The 24250-nt window shown below is 36.4% G+C and overlaps 1 protein-coding gene across 1 annotated transcript in view; it reads right to left on the minus strand.

The window, feature by feature from the left end:
* CC2D2A (coiled-coil and C2 domain containing 2A) overlaps positions 1–24250 on the minus strand; it is a 124410-nt gene that overhangs the window by 56243 nt on the left and 43917 nt on the right. Inside the window, exons 11-16 of the mRNA XM_036765643.1 lie at positions 21611–21751; positions 19015–19171; positions 16127–16359; positions 12412–12589; positions 2670–2826; positions 1058–1205 (exon numbers count right to left, since the gene is read on the minus strand). Coding sequence (XP_036621538.1) covers positions 1058–1205; positions 2670–2826; positions 12412–12589; positions 16127–16359; positions 19015–19171; positions 21611–21751 — 1014 coding nt within the window. The remainder of the gene's footprint in view (positions 1–1057; positions 1206–2669; positions 2827–12411; positions 12590–16126; positions 16360–19014; positions 19172–21610; positions 21752–24250) is intronic.

The following is a 24250-nucleotide window of genomic DNA, read 5'->3' on the forward strand; positions in this document are numbered from 1 at the left end:
ATAAATTTGTAAAGTGCTTATTAGCAAAATGGTAGGTACTTGATAAATGCTTATTTCCCTCCCCTTTCCAGTTTCAGCGTTTTTTCTACTCTGTTCCCCAGCCTTTATTTCTGTGGGTCTTTTCAACGTGTGTATACTTTTTTCACTTGTCATGATTATATGGAAGACTTTAATTAACATGGGAGATTTTATGTATTGAATCTAAATCATATTAATCTGAAAGACTTCAACAGGAGTAAAGTCAAAGACGTATTGGGGTGGAGAATAAGCTCCAGATTATTCTTATTTTTATTCACTCTCAGTCTGTTTGTAACATGGCTATGTTAACATGGTACTAAACATGATACACAGACGTTCAGAAGTCATTGTTGGCTAGAGAGGCTGTGTCGTATAGTGAAAAGGGAGTTAAATTTACCATTGGGCATCTCACTTTGAATCTGAGATCTGATATTTCCTGGCCATGTAATCTCAGAATTCTGAGCCTCGGTATCCTCATCTGTAAAATGGAGATTACAATACGGACACTGCCTGTCTCACAAGGTCATTATGAGGGAAGTGCTTTGTAGACCTTAAAAAAAGCTAAAAAACAACTGAGATCAATGTGAGGTATTACCAAGCTAGCTGTGACACTGCCTGGTCATGGATCACAAGCAAGTCATTTTAAATTCTAGGCCTCGGTGTCCTTATCTGTAAAGTGAAGGTAGGATCTGTCTCCCAAGCTGTTGTGAAGTTAGTAGTTTATAGATTTTAGAGCACTATATAAATGTGAATGTTTGTTTTTACAGGGTAACTGGGGGGGAAACTTCATAGAGATGGGACTTCAGCAGGTAGCATAGCCTTCAGAGAAGCAGGAGTGTGCAGAGTTGGGGAGAAGGGCATCCCAGGCAACAGGAAGGTTGGGAGGCAAAGTCCCATGACTGTAACATATTTCACTCTCCCATATAGGAGCAAGAAATCTTGTTGATGGCCACTGTATTAAAATAAGAAAATGAATGCGACACATGGTTTCTCTTAATAGCCTTGAGCTCCTCTACAATTCATATTAATCCAACATTACCTTCGAATGCCAATGCTTTGCTGTGATGCTGGTGGGATCAAAGGCACTCCATTTTCTCCAACTGCCCAGGCAACGCTATTGGACACTTTACCAGAGGTCATTAAAATCATTTTGTTGCTGCCGTCAGCTTCAAATGAAAAGGGCTCGCCTATAAGAGAAAATCCTAATTAAGAGCAACTAAATTTTTTCTGGTTGGAGTTGATTGTGTATGGGGGAGGGAGTGCAAATAGCAAATATAGCCTAGAGAAATGTTAGTTACTGTCAGGGACATACTGGTAAGAGTGCTTAGCTGCACTCTATGATAAGAATGGTTAATCTCTTCCTCCCATTACCACCGGCCTTAGTGAGCATGTACACACACACACACACACACACATACACAGATATATGTATATGCCTATATATGGATATATACATATACATGTACACACATGTATATATGTATATGTGGATACAGATATAGATACACACACCAAACAACTCCTAAATGAAAAAAGAAACCCCAAATGCCTCATTCTGTATCTTTATAGTCCAGCAAAAGAGATAACCACATTAGTCATGTCTGAAAATGTATACATCTTTCTGCATTTCAAGTTCATCATTTAGGATTCATAATTTTACTGAGCTGGTGAGAATGGGGCAAAATCTCACCGAGCCTGCTTCCTACTAAACAGAAATTTCTGATAATATGAAAATGGGATTGGGCTGTGGTTTGAATATTTGTGAAACATTCAGCTCCTTCATTATACTTTGTAATTATACCATTTACTGATATTTTGGGGATTGGATCTATTTTTATCTTGGTCTAGGACACTCCTGGATGAGGAAATTGCCTTTACCAATGCAAACTGGCAGCAGTTCTGCAACTTCTGGTCTTAGAGAATTGCCTGGGGACTGAAATGTTAAGGGACTTATCTAAGGTCACACAGCTGGTATTTGTCAGAACCAGGATTTGGACTTAGCTGATCCTGATTATAATGTTTGATATCTAGCTACTATACCATGCTTCCTTTTTTAGCAGAGCTTCTAAACCTGAGGCTATGAATTTTTTTCTCAAAAAATTTTAATCACTGTACTTTACTATATTAAGTAATTTAATACATTAATATTTTATTACTGTTTTAATTAATATTAATATATTTGATATATAAATATATTAATATAATTCTTTGAAAGCCTGTGTATTTTGGTTTGTGCATTTAAACCATTATTCTCTGAAGGAATCCATAGGCTTCTGCAGTCTGCCATTTTTTTTGTCCATAACACACACACATATGTTAAGAATTCTTCCTGTAAAACAAGCTTTTTTTCTTTCGCCCTTTATTGTACAACATGGAAATGATAGCAATCATTCCAAAAAGATAAGTAATTTCTGTAAAACCAATGATATTTTAGAGAATAGTATCCAAAACACATCTATTAAAATTTGCATGTAAATATATATGTGTATATATACATATATATATTATTGGAAAGACTGTAACATTCCAAAAATTTCCAATGCCAATTTTATGACGATCCCATTGTCTAGAAGCAAAGGAAGTGTGCCAAACTATGTGGCCAAATGCTAAAACATAAGCAAGAAACATTAAGGATGAAAAGCTCTTTGTACCACTTCCAACTCCCTCGTGGTCCAGTGTCACATGCTGATTACTGCTAAATTCAATTTCTTCAATAGAGGCCCTTCCAGTGAACACTGTTGTCTCAGGGATAGGCAAAAAGACTTCTGCTAACAAGTTATTGCTTCCATAGCCAACTGTTTCATAGACCTAAAGCCAGGTAAGAGAAAAAAATCTTAAATAAAGGCAATGATAATAATATAGATCATCTTCTATGCATGACAGTGGCTCTGACTGGCCCCTTCTCCTCCCTAGTGAGGTACATACCTGCTTTGAGTTCTTTTCCTGGTAGCTCTGGTTCCTCTCATAGTAACATTTTCAAGGTGGACACAGTTTGGGATGATGAAACAGAGCAAAACTACCTGGTTCAGGTGAGGACTCAACCAACCCACGACCTTGGCATTACTACTGGGATGTTCTAACTAATAGAACTAATGAACTGCCGACAAATAAAGAATGTACCATCAAGGAGAATATTCCTTAGGATAGCTATGAAAATTCAAATAAGATTAGGTAATATAAAAAAGATTAAAAAGACATTAAACCTATACATTCAGCATAGAAAACAATGAGGCTGCATGGCTTGCCAAATGAGTATTTTGTTAAGCTATCAATTAAGAAATCTTGAACAAAGATTGAGCAAAATAAAAGATCAAACTATGAAGCTAGCAACATTTAGTTAAAATAAAACACTTGGCACTTTAATGGTAGAAAAGATAAGTTCTGCTCAGATCAATCATGACTCCAGATGATGGATGAGGATGATGCATGCTATTCCCCTTTTGAAAGAGAGGCGATAGACTAAAAAGGCAGAATAAGACACGTTTTTACATATGGACTACATGGAAATTTGTTTTGCTTGATTCTGCATGTTTGTTATAAGAGTCTTCTTTTTCTCCCCCCAGCCCTCCACCCCCAGTGTGACAGGGGAGGGGGAAAGAAGAGAAAGGGAATATTTAATAACTTGAAAAAAATTACAAAAAAAAGACAAGTTCCGAATCCATTGGGTGAATCATGACCCACTGAATGAAGGATCCTATAAGTTGGTCTGTCTAACATGAATTACATGGTATCAGTGTGTCAACCTTATATGCCTTTTTCTTTGTCGAGTATATAAATTAAAAGATATTTCCTCATTTGTATTATAACAGAGATAGTTCTTGTAGAAAACATTATGGCTCTGAAACATAATAAAAGTCTTACTTAAGAGTACAGTAAATTTTTAAAAGCATATATTTTGTCCCAATTCCTCATTATGGGATGTAGGTGACTCTGAGTTCTCAAAAGTTATACTCTATATTCACCTATACCTTATATACCTATGTAGGGTGAACTGCACTCTCCAGCAAATCCTACCAAACTGGAGAAACTTCAAATACAAGCCAACCAATGAACTCCATGTCTGTGTTCCAACACAACCCTACTGATGGAATATTGTCTTCCCTTGTTTTTTGCCATGGGAAACAGGAAAACTAATGAATGAATGAATTCAGAAATTCAGTTGAAAAATTTATTAAGGCTTTTTCTTTTAACTGTAGCCCGTAAAGAGCCAATTAATTTAAATTAATGATTTCTTGGGGGAGAGGCAAATGATTGAAATGCCATAAAAACTAAATAGCATAAAGTAAAGTGATGTGGCAGCAGCTGTACTCAAACCATAAAGGAGTTGGCATTGAGTGATGCAGTCAAGTCTTCATAGTTTGAATGTTAAGCAGAATGGGGTCACATTCCCAGGTCTCCTTCCTGGAATTCTTTGCTTATCTTTGTTTACCCCCTCCCCCATATTATCTGAAATCCTTAAAGACTACTTAGTATCTGCCTTCAAAGATGAAATGAGGAAACATCTCACCTAGGATTCAAACAGTCAGAGCAGGGAATCTCTTGTGTTGTGGCTGTGTTTATTAAGAGGGAAGCCTATGGTCATGGCTTCCCTGGTATAATCACAGTCTTGAATATGTATAATTACTTTTAGCTTTTAAAAAGCACCTCTTTGCCAAGTCATTCTTTTGTTTTATAACCATCTTTAGATGTTGAAGGGGAGGTGTCACTGTACCTGCATAAAGAAAAAAAATGGAGACACTGGGAGCTATAATTTAACTAAGAGTCTTAGAGTTAGTCAGTGACTGAGCCAGACTGATCAGAGGCAACAAAGGCAGCCTATACTGAGCTGACTCCTAGCCTGACTGATGATGATGATACTATCAAGTTACTATAACAGACATTAATACAGCATTTTAAAGTTTGTAAAGTGCTTTATATTCATAAGCTCATTTGGGCTTCATGACAGCTCTTGAAGAGAGGGACTACAGGTATTATTATCCACATTTTACAAATGAAGAAACTGAGGCTCAGAGCCAGCTAGTTATTTGTCTAAGATCATACAACTAGTAAGTGTCTGAGGTGGGATTTGGACCCAAGTCTTCCTGTTTCCAAGTCTAGTATTCTATTCTCCACAGCATGATATTTTCACTATACCATTGGTTCTTAACTTTTTTTTGGTCATGCATCCCTTGGGCAGTCTGGTGAAATCTAAAGACTCCTCAGAATAAAGTTTTTATATGAATAAAATAAAATACATAGGATTACAATGGAAACAAATTGTATTCAAACATTGTTATCATAATATTAAAAAACAGTTCATGGACTGCAGGTTAAGAATCCCTTCACTATGCTAAGATGCCCTGCTAAAATATATGTACCCTAAAGTTCAGGAAATTGCTTGAGAATACTCTCCCAGTAGCAAATGTGGCAGTTTAGTTCAGTATAAAAGGCAAAACTTGTAGAATCCAGACTTCTAAGGGAATATGAAGAGATTTCCCAGATTAGGGTGTCTTCATTTCAAAGAAAGCACACAGTACTCTGTTAAGTTCAGTACATAAGTTGTCCCAATGGTCTTAATACAGATTAAAGTTACTAGAATTTAAACATTTACATTAGTTTTGACTCTTTACCTAGGCAATAAGCTCCAGGAGGACAGAAACAATTTCTCATGCTTCTTTTGTACTTTCCGTAGTGACTAGCACAGTGCTACCTAGTAAGTGCCAATGTTTTGGAATGTTTGGAGTGATGAATGATTTTTGTTTTCATCCTTCCATCTCACCACCACCTGAAAAGTTAGGCTAACTTCAAAGTATTCAATGCCAAAAAACATAAAACAGTCCCACTAGGTTTTCATGTTACTTTGTTTTACTGTTTTATTGGTTGTAGCAGTCAACTTTAATCCAGGGATCATTGTTCAAGCCTTATTAACGCCAGAAAATGGACTTATTTTGGTCCTTCAGGAGTCCGTGGTTCCGCTATTGTTATAGTAGATAATACCTTGGAACACAGGCATGGAGTCCATTGGTTGGCTTGTATTTGAAGTTTTTCCAGTTTGGTAGGATTTGCTGGAGACTATGGTTCAGCCTATATAGATGTATAAGGTATAGGTGAATATAGATCATAATGTTTGAGGACTCAGAGTCCCAAACACTCCATGATGAAGAATTGGGATGGAAAATGTGCTTTTAAAAATTTATTGTACTCTTGAGTAAGATTTTTATTGTGTTTCAGAGCCATTATGTTTTCTGAGAACTGCCTCTGCTATAATACAAATGAGGAAATATCTTTTAATTTACATTCAAATTTTCAGGAATGTATCTGTTACACAAAGCAAGGTGGATCTGAAATCAGAATAGCAATTATCAAATGCTAAGAAACTGAGACTATGAGGCTGTATTCTTTATTTTCATTTTGATGTTTAGAAAAGAAAAAATGCTTGTTTTAATTCAGTACTTGAGTATTGCCAGCATTTGTTGTTGTGCAGATAAGCTAATCACTGAAATCTTTGGGAAAATGAGTTAATAAAACTCAACATAAGATTCTGGGGTAATTATTTATTCATACTATGTTTCTTTCTCTAATTAAAATATTCCAGAATTTTACTTCTATAGAGTTCCTTATAAAACTTATTTAACTGACATGTCTTGCATGAGAAAAATCCTATCCTTGTACAATAATTTACAAACTATATGCATTTCCAACTCTTGTCTTAGTATTCATACAATTCAAGAAACATTGAGTACTAAGAAATAATTCAAAGTGTTCTAAAGGCAGGTTGAAATGTCAAGCTGTCTGAGAATAGAGAATGGAACTTTGTTCGAAGCTGTTTCCTTCACCCCGTGTACACATAAATAATTATCACATATTGTTTGCTATTCTCAGTGTATAAATCCAGTTGGCCATTTTTCCCATTTCTATAGTCACTGCTTTAGTCCAGGCCCTTGTTACAATATCCTTGGATTATTATACCAGCCTCTCACAACTGTTTTCATCACTCCAACTCATTCCATACCCAGTTTCCAGTAAAACCTTCCCCAGATATTTTCTGTCACAAAACTTCCTGGCTCCAACATGGCTCCCTATTCACAATTCTCCTCACTCCACGTTCAGATCTTTCAACAACCCAAATTATTGACAGCTCATTTGCCTAGTGTAGCCAAGACAAGAATGAAAAATAACTCTAGGGCTAATCTCCTCAAATGTTTACCTCACATAAAGCCTGTCTTAATGGGACATGGGTTCTTTCCACAAGCAAACAATAATTGAGTCAGCTAGCAGAGAATTAGGTGGCATATGTATCCAACTAATTATAGATTTTTCTCCTCTATTCAACTCCATGGATGAGCCAGAGAAATCCAGAGAGGCCTAGGGAGGAGAAATTAAAACGATAAAATAGTAAAAATTGCCAACTGGGTTAAAATGGAAGTTTCCATTTCTCTTTCCCCATGGTAGGAGCATAAAAACTAATCATGCTTTATTCTTAAGGAGAGTTTATACCTCTAAAGAATGGAGGATATGCACAATAGTTTATATCAGATGCTCATTCTTGAGAGCCATAAAGAGCATATGGTGTGAAAGTCATAAATGTGGGTGGCAAGTTAAGAAACAGAGGTAATCATCACAAGGCATTTTGGTTTGTAGTCCAAATTTCAGTTTTGCAATAACCAAAAGACATATGAGGGAAATGAGAATCCAAGAATTACTTCTCAGACCTTGCTGTGGAAGAGCTTGTGATACCCCTGAAGCCGAACTTGTCCCATTTCCCTGTGTCTCTGCAATGCTACTACCGGTATCCTAATCTCAAAACCATGTCATGATATTTGCTACATGTCTCCTTTTCTTTCTCTGTATCCAAACTCTCACTCAGTCCTTTCAGTATGTCTAGTGCTACCATCTTAATAGACAATCTTATGTCTTGATTACTCCTATAGTGTACCTAACTTATTTTTTCTGCTTTCAGTTTCTTCCTTTTCTGTCATCTTGTTCTGCATCACAGATCTCTAAACTTTGTAAGAAGTTTACACTCTAGTTGGGTATTGACAACTACTGAACATGAATCAGTTAGATGCCACTATCCTGGTACAACCCTTTATCACCTCATGCCTGGACTATTGCAGTAGTCCTGCTTTGCCTGTACCTTGCCCATTGCCTTATATTGACTTCTAACTGATTCATGACTGGTAGTTGTCGAAGTTTGTTGAATTAAATGTTTCTCCCAACTAGACTATGAACTTCACACAAAGTTTAGCGATCCAGAATGAGACATCCATTTTTAGACACAGTCAATGTGAGATTTTGTTTTGCTTGACTATATATACTTGTTATAATGGCTTTCTTTCTTTTTTTTTCCTTTCAGTGGTGCTAGGAGGGAGAGAAAATAAATGCTTATTAAATGAAAAAAGCAATTTTAAATAAAAAAGTTTAGAGAGCAAATAGTATGCTTCTCTCGTAGCTTCTCCTTGCAAAATGCTGGATCCACAATAAGCATTTGACCAATCAAAATTTTAAGTGAAATAACAGTTGACTAATCAATTGAGCTTGGATTTAGAATCTATGAATTTGGTCAAAATGCAGTGGACACTAGGGTCAAAATTTGATAGCCGTGACCTTACTCATCTGTACTTCAGAGGGTATCATCAATTTTTCTCTGAAAACTGCCAGCAATTCCTGAACCGCTTCCTAATTCCAAGCTAGCAATTGCATGGACATTTTCCAAAGAGTGTATTACTTTCCTGATGTAGATAAATATTCCCTGAGAACTGAAATGCAATATTGCCCCAAATTAATTTCATCTGTAACTTAGGTCATTACAAATTATGCCACGAATCCACTGCACTCCACGATCAGTTATTAAATCCCCATGGAAAGCTTTAGTATCTAGCCAAGTTTAAAACTTTAATTAATTTTTATTTTCTAAAAAGATGCTACACAATTTAGATACTAGCATTTGGGCCAGCTGTCCTAAGCTATGTACAAGTGGATCTGGGAAATATTTCAACTTTATCTTTTCATTTAAAATTATTTCATAGTACTTTAAAGAATTAATTTTTAAAAAAAGTTATTCAAAGATAAAATAAACATCCCAATTGTGATACAGCTTGCTAATAGATTCAATATTATGGCGGGGAAACTTTCATGTGCAGAAGTATGTGAAATAAAATATTCAAATGCTGATAATTAAGACAAGATTATAAATTTAGACATGAAAGGGACTTCAGAGATCAATGAGTTCAATGCCTTATTTTGCAGAGGAAAAACCTTAGGCCTAGAAGGGAGAGACTTTGCTTTGGTTCACCAAGGCAAAGAGTGGCAGAACCAGGGCTGAAATCTCCACATCGCCTGACTCTTACCATTGCACCAAATTACCTCCTACCTTTGCTCTCACGTTTAGTGAATTTTTTCATGGCACTTCATAGCTCTCATCATATTCCTTTGTTTCATAGTTCTTACATATTTGCACTCATACTGTACTTCCTCTATTAGTTTATAAGCTCTCTGAGAGCTCTTGTCATGTCTTAATTATTTTTGTATCTCACCTAGTACTTTGGCATTGTATATAATAGATGTTAATAAATTCAACAAATTCAATCCAGCAAACTTTTATTAAACACCTATTGTGTTCAAGGCACTGCATTAGGCCCTGAGAAAATTCTATCCATTTCGATAAATGGGTAGATATAAAATTCAGATGGTCCATGTCCTCATGGAGCATATGGTCTAGGAAAGGGATAAGAGAGACAGAGCCATCATATGTAATATACATGATACATGATAAGTATTTAGAGAGGTATAAAACACTGTTATGTGAGTTTTCAGGTGGGGGGGTCATTAAAAAGTTGGTGATTGACTAAATAAACGTATGAACGGCATTTTCAAGATAAAAACCGAATAAATAAAAATAGTAGGTAATTCAACATTTCATTAATAATGAGCAGGAAAATGGTCTGACAGAGGGAAGAAAGGGGAAGGATTTTGTTTTCTTTCTCAGCTCTCTTTTTGCCTTTTCAGTGTAGGACTGGTTTCCATTCCAAAGGCTGTAATCCTTACTATCTGTTGCCTTACTTTCATATCTCTGTTGTGCTTCCCTCTCTTCATTCTAGCCTCTCTATCTGGTCTTCATTGGCTATTCTTGGTCTTCCTCTGGTCATCTTTCCCTCTGCAGGGGAGGAATGGGAGGAAACATTAATGATTATCCGTAAAAGTGCTATCATAGCTTTGTAGAATCAAAATCTATACGGAGTGATCGTTGTCATCAATTGCAGCCAAAATCAGAACCCTAAGACCCTAATTGGGCAGAGTGTTTTGACATCTCAGGATTCCCAACCCTACTTTAAGTAGTAGAAAGCTTCATATGCAGAACACAAGAAAAAAATCATACAAACTGATTTACTAGGTATAGATTCATCCATTAAAAAGGCTTTCTTATTTAGATATAAGAATCATAATTCTTTGTTAACATATTTTGCAATTTATTTTTGGTAGCATATTGTACACAAGTATAGGCTCATGGGGTCTCTTAATTGGAAAGAGAATTTAGAGACAATTTAATACAACATCTAGTGCAAGCTTGAATTCCCTCCATACCATTCTAAACAGGTACAGTGAATGGGAATTGACTAACTAAAAGAAAACAACTTCCTCCCAATGTTTTTTTTTTGTATTTCTTAAAACATTTTTCCCTTCCTCTATTATGTTTCAAGTTCACATTAAACTTACTATAGTAAAAAGGTGTGCTTTTCAAATTTTCTAAACAAGTAGGGGTTCTTTGGAATTTTTTTTTTTACTTAAAATTTAGAGGAAAATCTTAGAATTCATCCATGAAAATATCCACAGTTCTACTGAATAACACTTCATCCATTCTAGAATTCCAGAAAATGCTTTGAGCCAGATGTTTCAAGCTCATGATTTCAGAGATGATACAATTTTAATAATCTCTGAATAAAGGTCATATTACTAAACTTTGTGATCATTTGAAATAGCTCAGGTTAATCTGTGAGGAATAGCTTCTAAATATTTCATTTTCTTTTAAAATTCTTTGAGTGAGAGAATTGTAAATTAAATACAAGCTTAAAAACTGGGATGATGATAGGATTATGCAGGCGTCTGATTTTGAAAGAACGTCTTTTGGTGTTGTGCAGACATTATTTATTAAACTGTTGTGAGTACATGGGGGGACACACAATTTTTTAACTCCTAATGTTTTTAACTTTATAAATTAAAAGTTAAAAGAATGTTTGAAGAAAGGGAAAAGGGAAAGATAGAAAACAAACATATTTGTTTTTGAAGTTTATGTCAAGAAATCAGTTACTTCCAATGTCAGGGTTAACAACTGGCCAGTGTTTGTGAAGGTTATCTCTGGTGCCTTCCAGTATCCCCTTTAGGGCCTCTCATTCTTTTTCCTAGTTTTCCTAGTTTTCCTAGTTTCCTAGTTTCCTAGTTTTCCTGATTACAAATGGAGTCCAGTAAAGAGTGGTAGCTATAGTTGGGATTGGGGACTACCTCAGTACAATAATGTTTAATTTCCACCCTACTTTTCTCTCAAGCACAAATCAATGAAAAATGGGGACCCATATGATGATTTATTTAGGACTGGAAAGAACTTTAGAAATCGTCTAACCAGTATTTAACAAATGAGGAGTCGGCGGTCCATTGAAAAGAACTGTTTTGTTCATCAAAACAGATCACATACAGGTGGATGATTTTTATGTTGTAAAAGATTTCTTTCATTTATGAAAGGCTTTACCAGAGGATTTACAAATATCTTTTCAGGAAAACATCTATTTTACAACTCTATACTATAGAACCTCTTAGAAGGGCCCACAAATTCTCCTAAAGCCTGGGAGAGGCTGTTTAGTAGTGCATCTGGGAGGGCAAGATGAGAGGGTTATATTGGGAAAGGAAAATGGTGTAATAACAAAAGATATCAATTTTTAAAAATGATATACTATTTTATCCCTCTTCAGGAATTTGGAATGGAACAGATCTTCTTTGGCATTTTATGAGTTGAGCAATATTTTTCTACTTTAGAGGTTAAAAGGTTCTCAATGAGAACCTTGGTTCAGACTCTCAGTAACTTTCTACTGTATCGATGGCAGGCTTGGTAAGGATTAGGGTCAGAAAACAAGGAAGGATAGGGAAAAAGTAAGGAGGAGCACCCTCTTGTCCCATGCCTTCCTTTCTCTCCTAAGTGGCCCATCCTCCCAAGGAGCCTAATCTGTCATCTAGCCATTATAATCCTCCCAAAGGATTCTACCCAGAGTCACAGAACCTTGGAAGTTGTAACAAACCTTGTCCTATCCTTCACCTGAAGAAGCCAATAGCCAATTTATCTTCTAGAGTCATTACAAATGTCACCTTTAAAAAGAATGTGAGTTAAAACATCCTAAAATAATTACTAAAAATTAAATTTATTACCTGAAGTGTTAAACTCTCTGGCCAGTTATGTATCTGTAAATTGAAAATTTGTCCAAAATGAACTCGGAAGTCCATGCCTATTTGACGACTGACTGTCCTTGAAACTTCTTTGTTGTTGAAAAGGACTTTTAAAAATACTGAACGCTTCCTTACATCTTCTCTCCTCAAGATCTCTGCCCTAGGAAATGCGAAAAACAGAATCGTATTCTCATGCAGGCTTCGTACAATATTTGATAAAGACGAGAAAGAACATTTGCCAAATGTACAACTAACCAACTAACCAAACTAAAAAAAAAAAGTGTTACCTTACAGAAAAAAAAGAAAGTTCTGACAGCTTGGGGGCACATTTATAATCACCATCAACCAAAAGAGCCCGATGACCATGCCTACTAAAGGCTAGTATAGTATGTTATTCTAACACAGAAAATCGAAGTCGACAGAGTTAAAACTTTGCATTGAAAGAACATATATAGCTTAATGAGTTTGGTGTTTGTCACTGGTCTCCACCCTCTTTACTCCTTCAAGCAGGCCTTGCAAACCATCCCATAGATGGAGTATTGTATTTGTGGGAAGCTTCTAGGAATGCATTGTTTGTCTGTCAAACAGAGGGTATTCAAAATGTAGGCTCAGTAAGAGAATTTCACAGTTTGGCAGTACTCTTCACCCACAAATAATCTAGTATGTTGTAGAATACAACAGACATCTCATAATGGACCAGATTTTGCTGGGCATAAATAAGACATTTTAGAAATTCCACGAGTATTTTCAGACCACAAGAGACCCCTTAGTAGACCTTTCTTGCCTCCCAGGATACAATTTAACATACTTATGATATGAAAGGTCAGTAACAAGTATTAAGCCCCCCTAAAATATGCAAGACACTATGTTAGGCTTTATGTATATACAAAGACAAAAAAAAGTCCTGCTCCAGGTAGCCTACATTTTATTATAATGTCAATTAATTTCTGTCTCCTTGGATGATTTTGTACCTCTTCTAAGGAACTTGTTAATTTCTACCTTAGATTTTAGTTATCTATGAACCTGTCTTGCCAATTTTATATACTGTAAGTGCATCTTCTCACAGCACTTAGTATCTTGCTTATAGTAAGTGCTTAATAAATATTTATTGAATTAAATCAAAAGCTTACTATACAATAATCCAGGAGAGTAGCAAGTATAAATGTGGTGGTAAGAAATCTTTCATGCAAATATAAAGATTAAAAACAGGGAAAAATAAAAATAGCAGGCTGTAGTTTCATGATGTTGTCCTTAAAAAACAGCTATTGGCTCAGGACTGTCACTGAAGAAAGTCAGAATGTTGACAAAGGGGGAAAAAGCCCCATTCAAATCATGAAATCAAGGGCCATATCAGGTCTAAGGTTTACAGAGTAGTTTTGAAGTTTTACATGCCCTTACCTAGACATATCTCCACTCCAAATGTTCATTTGGATTATTTGTGCCTGACCTGTGGTAGAGCCTTCCAAGCTCATATTGGTTTGATCAGTCACAGTTGGACATGCTGTACCTTGACTCCAACATAGTGATGTCATTTTAGTCCTCTCCAAGAATGAAGAACAAGAACCAATCCAGACATATTCAATTTTTGCTGCAGTTTAATCAACCTATTAATGAGCATTTAACACCAATTATCAAGAAAGTGTCACCCCACATCCTGGTGCATTCAGTTGTGTAGGAAATAAGCAAAAGTCACACAAAGGGCTGAAGAACAGTTTACTCCCCAGTTATCTTGTGCAGTGAGCTGAAGTTCTTTGTGGAGGCAGCCCCTTGTCCTGCTTCACTGATCACTTGGGTAAAGGAAAAAGATGGTGGCCATTTGTGGTTTGGATTAACTTAGGATGAATGGCCCCAATCTCGGTATGGCAATGGGAATGTTCAGTGAGACAGCCTGAGAGGGGAAAAAGACTTTTCAAGCCTCCTAAAGTAAGACTCTTAAAGGCAGACAATTGGAGCCCACCTTTCCCCCTAAAAACCCCAAAATATGTAGTCCAGGGGTGGAGAACCTGCAGCCTCGAGGCCACGTGTGGCCCTCTGGATCCTCAAGTGTGACCCTTTGACTGAATTCAAACTTCACAGAACAAATTCCCTTAATAAAAAGATTTGTTCTGCAAAACTTGGACTCAGTCGAAAGGCTGCACCTGAGATTCGAGAAGGCCACAGGTTCCCCACCCCTAGAATATTTCCATCAATACAGTTGTTTGAAGAGTTTATTTTAAAACACACTATTTGTAGCTCAGAAGAGTCTGTTAGCCAGAGCTTATTTGTTTATATGTAGGATTCAGAAACAAATAACATTAAAAAACGCATTATGAAAGGCAAGTCGCTCATTAGAGAGCAAATTTAGAAGTAAGGAGAAACAAATAAATAAATAAGTCATTAGCATGCTACTAAAAGACCAAAATGATCCATGAGGCCCGTAAGAGATCATTTCTCCTGTCAGGGTAACTAACTTCTCTGAATTACAGCTGTATTTTTTGATGGCAAAATTTTGTAGTTATCTAAATACTCCTTGGATGAAAGATAAGTCCCCTTCCACATTGTAAGCTCTTTGACAGCAATGGGAAACCAACAGCAACAGCCAGGATAACCCTTTGCCAGGGTATACACACATATACCCCCAACCAGACTTATAACTTCATTTATGTGGAAACTCGCAATGAGGACATTCTCCCTACCAATGGAGAGCAGTAACTTTCATGCGTCTTAGAGTCTCAGGAAGTTGTTTGTGGACCAAGAGACTAAAGGACTGACCTAGAGGCAGTACATGTCAGAAACTGGGCATAAAATCACATCTTCCCTCCCTCTGATGTTGGCTCTCCATTTACTGTGTCATACTGTTTCTCCTACTGTGTATGTAAATGTGCATGTATGTGTACAAATTATAACAGTTTTATATAATTATTTTCAGGTCCCCACTAAAGTCCTGCTCTAATGCTCCATCATTACAGGTGGGGGTGAGGGAGCTGGCTCTGGGCTTTTGAAGGTGATAAGGTGATGCCAGTGGAGCACATGTTCAGGGACATCCTAAAAACTTAGAAAGGCATTGAGTATTGGCCTGGCTCCTTGTCTGAGGACTATCTCAACTAAACAGAAAGAGTAAAGGTTGATCACTAGGTCAAGAGTTGTTTTTTTTTTAACCAAAACAATTCATGAACAACCATTATTAAAGGAGAGAAGATTTGCAATCTGCATTGGTGGAAAGAGTATATCAATGGTCTTGAGAATCTCTGCCTTTCACTGTGTGTACTTAAATATGGTCAGCTAAGTGGTACAGTGGACAGAATGCCAGGTCTGGAGTCAGGAAAACTATTCTTTCTGAGTGAAAATCTGGCCTTAGACACTTCCTAGCTGTGTGACTTTGGGGCAAGTCACTTAACCCTGTATGCCTCAGTTTCCTTTTCTGTAAAATGAGCTGGAGAAGGAAATGGCAAACCACTCCAGCCTTTGCTAGGAAAACACCAAATGGGATCACAAAGAGTTGGACATGACTGAAAAAAATATGTGAATGGAAAGATTTATGTCTATCTAGCTATCTCCTTTTAAGAAGTCTTATTTTAGGGATGTAGTTTATATTTAGACCAATGTGGTATACAGCTATAATATATGTACATCATTTATATCTATGGATAGGTAAAGAGTCATAAACAAGGGAGAGCTATGGATCAAAGATTCCTTTAGAGTTTGAGAACCATCTTACCTTGGACAGAGCTCATTGGGTGTCACACTTCCAGCTAGGCTCAGCTCAGGAACTAAAATGGGCTCCCCAGGTTTCCTCCTACTGTGTAAGGCTTTTTCTCTAACCTGCTGCTCTATTGTCGATCTGTCAACAGGTTCTGGAGGAGTGGGTTTCACAGGTTCCTCACCATATTCTGACTCCTCAGTTACCTCATCTTGTTCTTCTGTTGCCTTCTTTTTCTTTTTCTTGATCCTCTACGTAAAAGAAAGTGAAGTTACAAAACTGATGGAAGCTTTCACCCGTGTCTCGTGCTATTACATGGCATTCCTCTCTGGAACTATTTGTTGGATACCCTTTGTGGATCTAGCACTGGGCAAGGCAAAAAGTATGTAAAATAGATGTAAAGAAATATATGTCATCGTCCTGCCCTCAAGGAGCTTAATTTTATTCTAACAATGCGCAGGAAATACGAGATTAAATATGATTAAGCACAAATATGTATAATGTATAACATATTATATAAATATATATTAATATACATAATATGTAATATATTTGTGCAAATATATAATATATAAATTGAAATAACACAACATATTTTTGTGAATATATGATTATATATAAAATATACAATATATTTGTATGAACACATATCATATATGTATGCATAACATGTTTGTGTGAATATATATTGTTACATGTAAATATATAATATGTATTTATATTATGTAACATACATCATAATGTAATATAATACAATACAATATAATATAATGTAATATAATATATATAACATATATTTGTGCTTAATTATGTTTAGTCTTTTATTTCCATGTTATATTTAATATAAGAGCCATGGGAATTCAGTAAGGAGAGTTAGAAAGAAAGGAAGTGCAAACTATACCTCTCATTTGCTGACTAGGAATTTAATGCCTAAATCGTAAAAGCCTGTTTATAATTACTTCACTTATGTAGAAATCCTATATTTCTTGTATTTGATTTGTGGTAATTTCAAGTTGTCTTTGCAGTAGTAAGGATAGTTTTGTGCTGATCCAAACACATTATGTTACACGGTTCCTCTTGTGACTAATGGTATACATGTGAAAAATGGCCAGATGTGATTAGGATTTTAGTCCGTGGCTAAGGAAAAGGATGAATCTAACAGGCATCTGTGGGGACTGAAGCCATGAGCTTGTCCTCTCTGTCATAGCGTTCTACCCAACTGTGCTAACTGTCCTCGGACAAGCATATTTTACTAGAGATGAGCTCAAGATGGCACTGTTGTCTTCATTACCAGCTCTATAACTATGGTGTTTGATTCAGATTCTAGTAGCACCAGGAAGCAGGGGCTCTAGGTCAGAGAACATATCTAGGTATTCATTGGGCACTGATAGTAGGGGAGAATTCTTGAGAACAGAGCTCTTCTTAGTGTTGCACAGAAATAACTAAATGAAAGCTTTTGCTTTGGTAGCATATGTCTCTTCTTTTTTGTCTGTTCTTTCCAGACTCAATCCTTAATGACCATGTTTTCAGCAGCATCATTCTTTGGAGATTCCAAGAGAGCAATGCTGTTCATCCATCCATCCGTCCATCCATCCATTCATTCACTCCCTCATTCATTAAAAAAAAAAACAGGTACCGAAGCAACGCTGGTGATGGAAACATGGAGCCCTTTAGTTGCAAGAGCATTATATTCCTGGCAGCAGATGCCAAGAAGCCCCCGAAGATCAATAGGAGAACAGACTGTAGGGGAAAGGGTTCTGTAAGCAGTAGTGTCCAGTGGTGCTTGGGACTACCTCTACACACAACAATATCTATTTTCTTCCTCCTTCTATATCAAGAGCTAATCATTTTTAAAACATGGCTAAGGAGAGCTGACGCTGAAGGGTTGTATACCTTAGCCCATACTCTCCTTCTAATGATTTTTAATTAAATTGATGTGGGGCTTAGTGAGGTTTGTGGTTAGAAGTCAGGGATAGGGATATAGAAAAGGTGATAGATCCAAGCTCCTTGGTAGCACATTCCCAGTGCCTAGTATGGTGCTTTTCACATAGCAGTCAGTCAGTCAACAATAATAATAGCTAGCATTCATATAGTATCTACTATGTACCGGGACTGGGCTAAGCACTTTACAGATATTATTTCGTTTGAACTTCACAGTAACCCTAGGAGGCAGGTGCTATTATTATGCCTTGTTTGCAGTTGAGGAAACTGAGGCAGATAATGTTAAATGACTTGCCCAGGGTCACACCACTAGGAGGTATATGAGGCTGAATTTGAACTTAGGTCTTCCTAACTCCAAGCCCAACATTCTGTCCACTGCTTCACCTAGCAGCCCAAGCATTTATTAGGCATTTACTTAATGCAGGAAACTAGGAATACAAGAAAGGAGCAACAACAGGGTCCCTTCCTCCAAGGAACTCACATTTTAATGGAGGAGAAACACAGATAACTATATTCACAGAAGATATGTACAATGGAAATGCAAGGTAGTCTCAGAGACAAGGCGATTGCAACTGGACTGTGGGAGAGGGGATGGGGAGGACCAATAATGGTTTCCTGTAGAAGGTAGTATTTGAGCTGATTCTTGAAGGAAGCCAGGGAAGCTAGGAGGTAGCAATGAGGAGGGAAAGCATTCTAAGCATGGGGGACAGTCAATGCAAAGTCATGGAGACAGGAGATGGAATGAAGGCCAGTGTTGCTGGGGAATAAAATGCAAGAAGACTGAAAAAGCAGCAAAGTGTTAGTTTGTGAAGGGCTTGAAATGCTAAAGGAGTTTATATTTGATTTTGGGACAAGAGAAGGCCCACAGTAGCAACGCCACCTTACCATTATGCTTACCATAGAATCCCACATTCCACACTGCCAGAGGTCAGCCGTGTTCAAAGTGGAAACCTCTCTCTACATACCTGTGCTTTCTTCCAGGCTTTCCATTTTTGATACTCCGTTCTATATTCTTCCATCTTCTTCTCATACTCTTCCATGTGCTCTTCCAATAACTCATTTGTTTCTGCTTGAATTTCGGTTTCGAATACCTTTTCGTCTATTTTCCAGTCGACTTCTTCCCTTTAAAATAATTCATAGCATTTATACTTTCCCTAAAAAGTTACTTAAAGTGGGTAAAGTGCATTTAGTACTTTAAAATGGAGGGGAAGCTAGGTGGTGCAGTGGATAAAGCAATGGCCCTAGAATCGAGAGGACTTGAGTTCAAATTTGGCCTCAGACCCTTACTAGCTGTATGATCCTGGATAAGCCACTTACACCCAATTCTCACCTCACCCCCCAATGGTATTAATTCAAGCCACGAAGACAGCACTTAATGATGTGGGTTTCTTATTAGTATAACAAATCACTTTGAAACTCTTGAAAAATATGTATTTAATTTATCTGTACAACCTAAGTGATACTTCATTACGATAGTGTGATAAATGTCCAGTGCTATCCTAAGATTAGACAATACCAATTGTATTATTGCAGGGGCCATAAGTTCCAACTTTTTAGGTGCCTAGAGCTGGTGGATTAATAAGGACACCCAGCTCTACTTAACAATTACTAGATGCCCCAATACATACATTCACTTCTTCAGTGTTTCGAATTTTGATTTAATATATCACTATACACTAAATGCAACCTGAACTCCTTACATATTTTCCCTAATCTACTAGATTTGGTGATTAGAGTAAACAAATATTATTTAATTACGAAGACAAAAAGAGAAATGTACGCTGGTATTAAGAAGCATTTCTTGAACAGCTGTGAATATTTCTCATTACTGAAATATACTATATTTAATATGACAGAGGAAACATGAGTAAAACAGAAAAATTGCAGAGAAATCTGTCTTTTGGTCAACTAGCATTTATTAAACTATTTACTAAGCCTACTGGGTGCTGGTCACTGTACTAAGTGCTGGGGATTAAAAAGAAAGGGGGAGAATGAACAAAGCTACTCTCAAGAGCTCACAAGGAAGAGCTTCTCAATGGGATAACACAAGCTAAGGAACCCCTTCTCTCCTTTCTTTTGTTCCTTGTCCTCTCCCGGGAAGGTGCCACCTAGAATTTATCAGGGCTGTTTCACTACTTTTATAGCTTGGATGAGATGAGAGTCACCATGAAAAGTCAAAGCTTTTCATTCATTCAAAACTCAGGCAAAAAGGGGAAATCCCTCGAATCCTGGGCTAACACTCTGCTGAGGGTTGCATAGAATTTTTATTTGAAAACAAAGCATGAAAAATATCCTATGATATTTCTTCCTCATGTTGTGATATGTAAAGGATAGCATATTTTACCTTTTGATTTTTTTGCAAGTATATTTGAGAAAAAAAGGAATCAGCATTCCAAGGCAAAACATCAATATGCCCAAAGATCATAAAAATGGAAAAAGGACCCACATGTTCAAAAATATTTATAGCAGCTCTTTTCGTGGTAGCAAAGAATTGGAAATTGAGGGGATGCCCATCAATTAGGGAATGGTTGAACAAGTTGTGGAATATGAATGTAATGGAATATACTATTGTGCTGTAAGAAATGATGAGCAGATGGACTTCAGAAAAACCTGCAAAGACTTATATGAAGTGATGCTGAGTGAGGTGAGCAGAACCAGGGGAACTGTACACAGTTACAGCCACACTGTGTGATGACTAACTTTGATAGACTTAGCTTTTCTCAACAACGCAAGGTTCTAAGACAATTCAAAAAGGCTCATGTTAGAAAATGCTACCCATATCCAGAGAAAGAACTATGGAGTCTGAATGCAGATTGAAGCATATTATTTGCTCTATTTCTTTTTTTCTTTTGTTTTCTTTCTTCCTTCTTGTGGTTCATCCTATTGGTTCTAATTCTTCTTTATAACATGACTAATGTGAAAATATGTTTAATACGAATGTATATGTAGAGCCTATATCGGATTGTGCACTGCCTTAGGGAGGGTGGAGGGGAAAGAGGTGGAGAAAATTTAAAACTTTAAAATTAAATTAAAATTAATTAAAATTTAAAAATTTAAAAGCTTGTGGAACTAAATGTTGAAAACTAAAAAATAAATAAATTAAAAAACCTATCCATATGTCATTACTGTATGTTTCTGACCCTCCATTTCCTCTCTACAAAATGGAGTTAATCTTTGCTGTGCCTATCTTACAGGAGGGATGGAAATTTTTTTTGTGAATTTTAATGTCCTATATAAATAAATGTGAGATATGATTATTATATATCTCAATTTTTTATTCTTCCTATGGATTTTCTGATACATAATTTGTTTAAGTAGGATAGTATGCTATAAAAAAAGAATCTCAGAGCTGGAAGGGGCATCAGAGGCTAGCTAGTCTAATGTGTACCTGACTTTGAATTCTTATAGTATCTCTAATATACAGCCTGGAAGGGAAAAGCAAACAAGAGACTTCCCTGACTTATTACTTTGAAATGGTTTAACCATCAATGACCATTCTCTGAAGCATATATAAAAATAGTTTTTGGCTTATTAAGAAGTATATGTGAGATCAGAACATACTTCCTCAAAAATAGTTTTATGGGTGTGTTGGTAAACTTCTGAAAGTCTCGAAGGGATTTCATTTCTTTCCAAACTTTTATGATAGTCTTAAGCAATATTCGATCTTTTTCTTCTTCAGCATCACGTAGTCTTCGTGTTTGCCTACAAAATATACAGCATATGCACATATGAAAAATTATTCTGGCATAAGTAAGTCCCTAGGCTAAAAAAATAATAAAATAAGAGCCAAATGAACTGATCTTTCATTTAATAATTCAATTAATTTCAAACCATGAGGATAACTAATTAATAATCCAAATTTGAAGAGGGCTCTATATTATTCCCTGCAGTTCATAGTACTTATGATTAATTCTGCTATGTTATATAAATCTTTAAGATTCTTCTTAGAGCTGTATATCATTAAAGAAATAAACACACTTTGAAATTACATGAATAAGCAGTCAGTTACTTTGGTGAACAAGTTTCTATGCAAGGTTGCTATCCAAACTGGTAAAATTATAGGCCCAGATCACTGTATCTATACTTCCTACCATAAAGATTTTCATGATGCACTTTTTCAGTGCATTAACTGCCAACCTCTAATAGCATAATATACCAAGGATGCATCACAATAGACCATTTTCACTCAATAATTAGGTAGTAATCTCCTTTTCTTAATATAATATAAAATATTTGATCTTACCAAATTAACTTTAAAATGTATAATTTTTACTTTTCTCATCAATCTCCAGACACAAAGATTTCAAGGAGAGTTCTGAGCGAATGAAACATTTAATTGGTGGTCTAAACAGGCAAAAAGTACAGTGTTGCACTCAGTAATGTAAGAGAAAGGAGAGCGTGGTATAGTGGATAGAGAATCAACCATTAAACTGGGAAATGCTGGGTTGAAGTCTTGTCTCTGGTCCATAATAATTACATGACCCTGGGTAAGTCACATAGCTCTCAGTTTTCTAGGCAATTCTTTAAGACTCTTCAGTTACAAAGAAGGCTCTGCTTAGTGTTGGTGGAGGGAGTTTCCACACCTAAGAGTTCCCTATAGCAATGAAATCACAAGTCCAGGTCCCATTCCTAATATAGGACAAAGGTTTCAATTTAGTCATTTAATGGCAGAGCATACAACATCACAAATTAGTCTTACAGCATATTTTAATATTTTGAGTCAAGTGTACACAAATTAATGTGAATTAATGGAGAGTAAAAGTCTCCTTTGATTTCATACATCTAACAACTGAAAAGCAGACCATTCCATTGGGAATGAAATTAACAAATGGGCTAATGGTCATTTGGGAGTTTGAACACTGACTACACAGCATGGACCATATTGCATGCAACCAATAGAGGTATGGATTACATGTGATAAAGACCTGGGAGTTTGAGTGGACTACTGTCCCACATTATATATTCCTTTCCTGTCAAGGTTTATTTAAAATTAAAATGAATCAAAGACCTAAATGAAAATCCAGAGAGAGAGACATCTCACTCATCTGGCATCAGAAGGGAAAGAGCTGATCCACCAAAATGAAATTTCCTAATAACTTTAAGAGCCAATATTTCTTTCATTTAAACTATTTTGAGTATAAATCCTCCTAAAATAGACTTTATATTTCCCTGCCTTCTTTACCAGAGCATACAAAACATAACTTAACCTTTCCTTGATGACTCAGTATCACCATTCAGAACGTCATTTGTTGTGCTGGGCTGTTATACAATGATGACTTCAGTAGCTATTGAGCTAGTTGGGCTGTTGGCTTTTATACTAAATGGCCCCAGACTGCTGTGCTTTTTGAATTCTTGTGTCTTCTAATAGTTATCCTGTCTCTTCCATTCCTACGAGGCTATTAGCTGTCACTTCTTACTGCTGTCTGTATGACTGACTCCAGCATCCCCAATCCTTCTGATTTGTTGTTTCTAATTGTCTGTGGGCTAGAAAAGCAGGTAATTAAACTTGTAAGAACTTCGTCTAAAGTAAGAATAAATGCGCTCTGAATAAGAGTCCAAGAAGCTTTTTCTGTGAATCAAGTAATTAAATGAAATGCAATGTTTTTTTTTTTTTTCAGTTACTCTTAAGGTCTTTTTCAAGCTCCCTTCTTGGTTCTCACTTATGTTCTGAATAGCTCATTTGCATGATGGGTGAACTCGTGATAAAGCAAGATATTAATGATATAGTAACACATATTTCCCCCTTGTCCTCTACTGAAATCCTCTTCCCATGCCTTTTTGTGGTATGGAGGTAACCTTGCACCCTCAAAGGCTGTGTCAGCAGAATTCAAGCCCTGTCAGGTCTTGCCAAATGAAAGGGCATTGAATGTGAATTCAGGAAGACCTGAATTCAAATCCTGCCTCAGATACTTATTAGTTGTCACTTAACCTGTCTTACCTTCAGTTCCTTATCTATAAAATTAATAGCATCAACCTCCCCAGGTTGTTTTGAAGATCTAATAAGGTAACATGTAAAGTGCTTTGCAAACCTTGAAACATGATATAAATTCTAGTTTAATACTACTATCGTTACTATCACCACCACCAATTACAACTGTAAGTATGGGTCTGGTGAGGGAATGTATATCTGTTATTGAGGACCAACCTTTCTCAATTCAGGCAATCTCATCACAGAATTAGCTGGAGACCGATTAATGTTTA

The sequence above is a fragment of the Trichosurus vulpecula genome, chromosome 6 (assembly GCF_011100635.1).
Source record: "Trichosurus vulpecula isolate mTriVul1 chromosome 6, mTriVul1.pri, whole genome shotgun sequence".
Taxonomy (NCBI): domain Eukaryota; kingdom Metazoa; phylum Chordata; class Mammalia; order Diprotodontia; family Phalangeridae; genus Trichosurus; species Trichosurus vulpecula.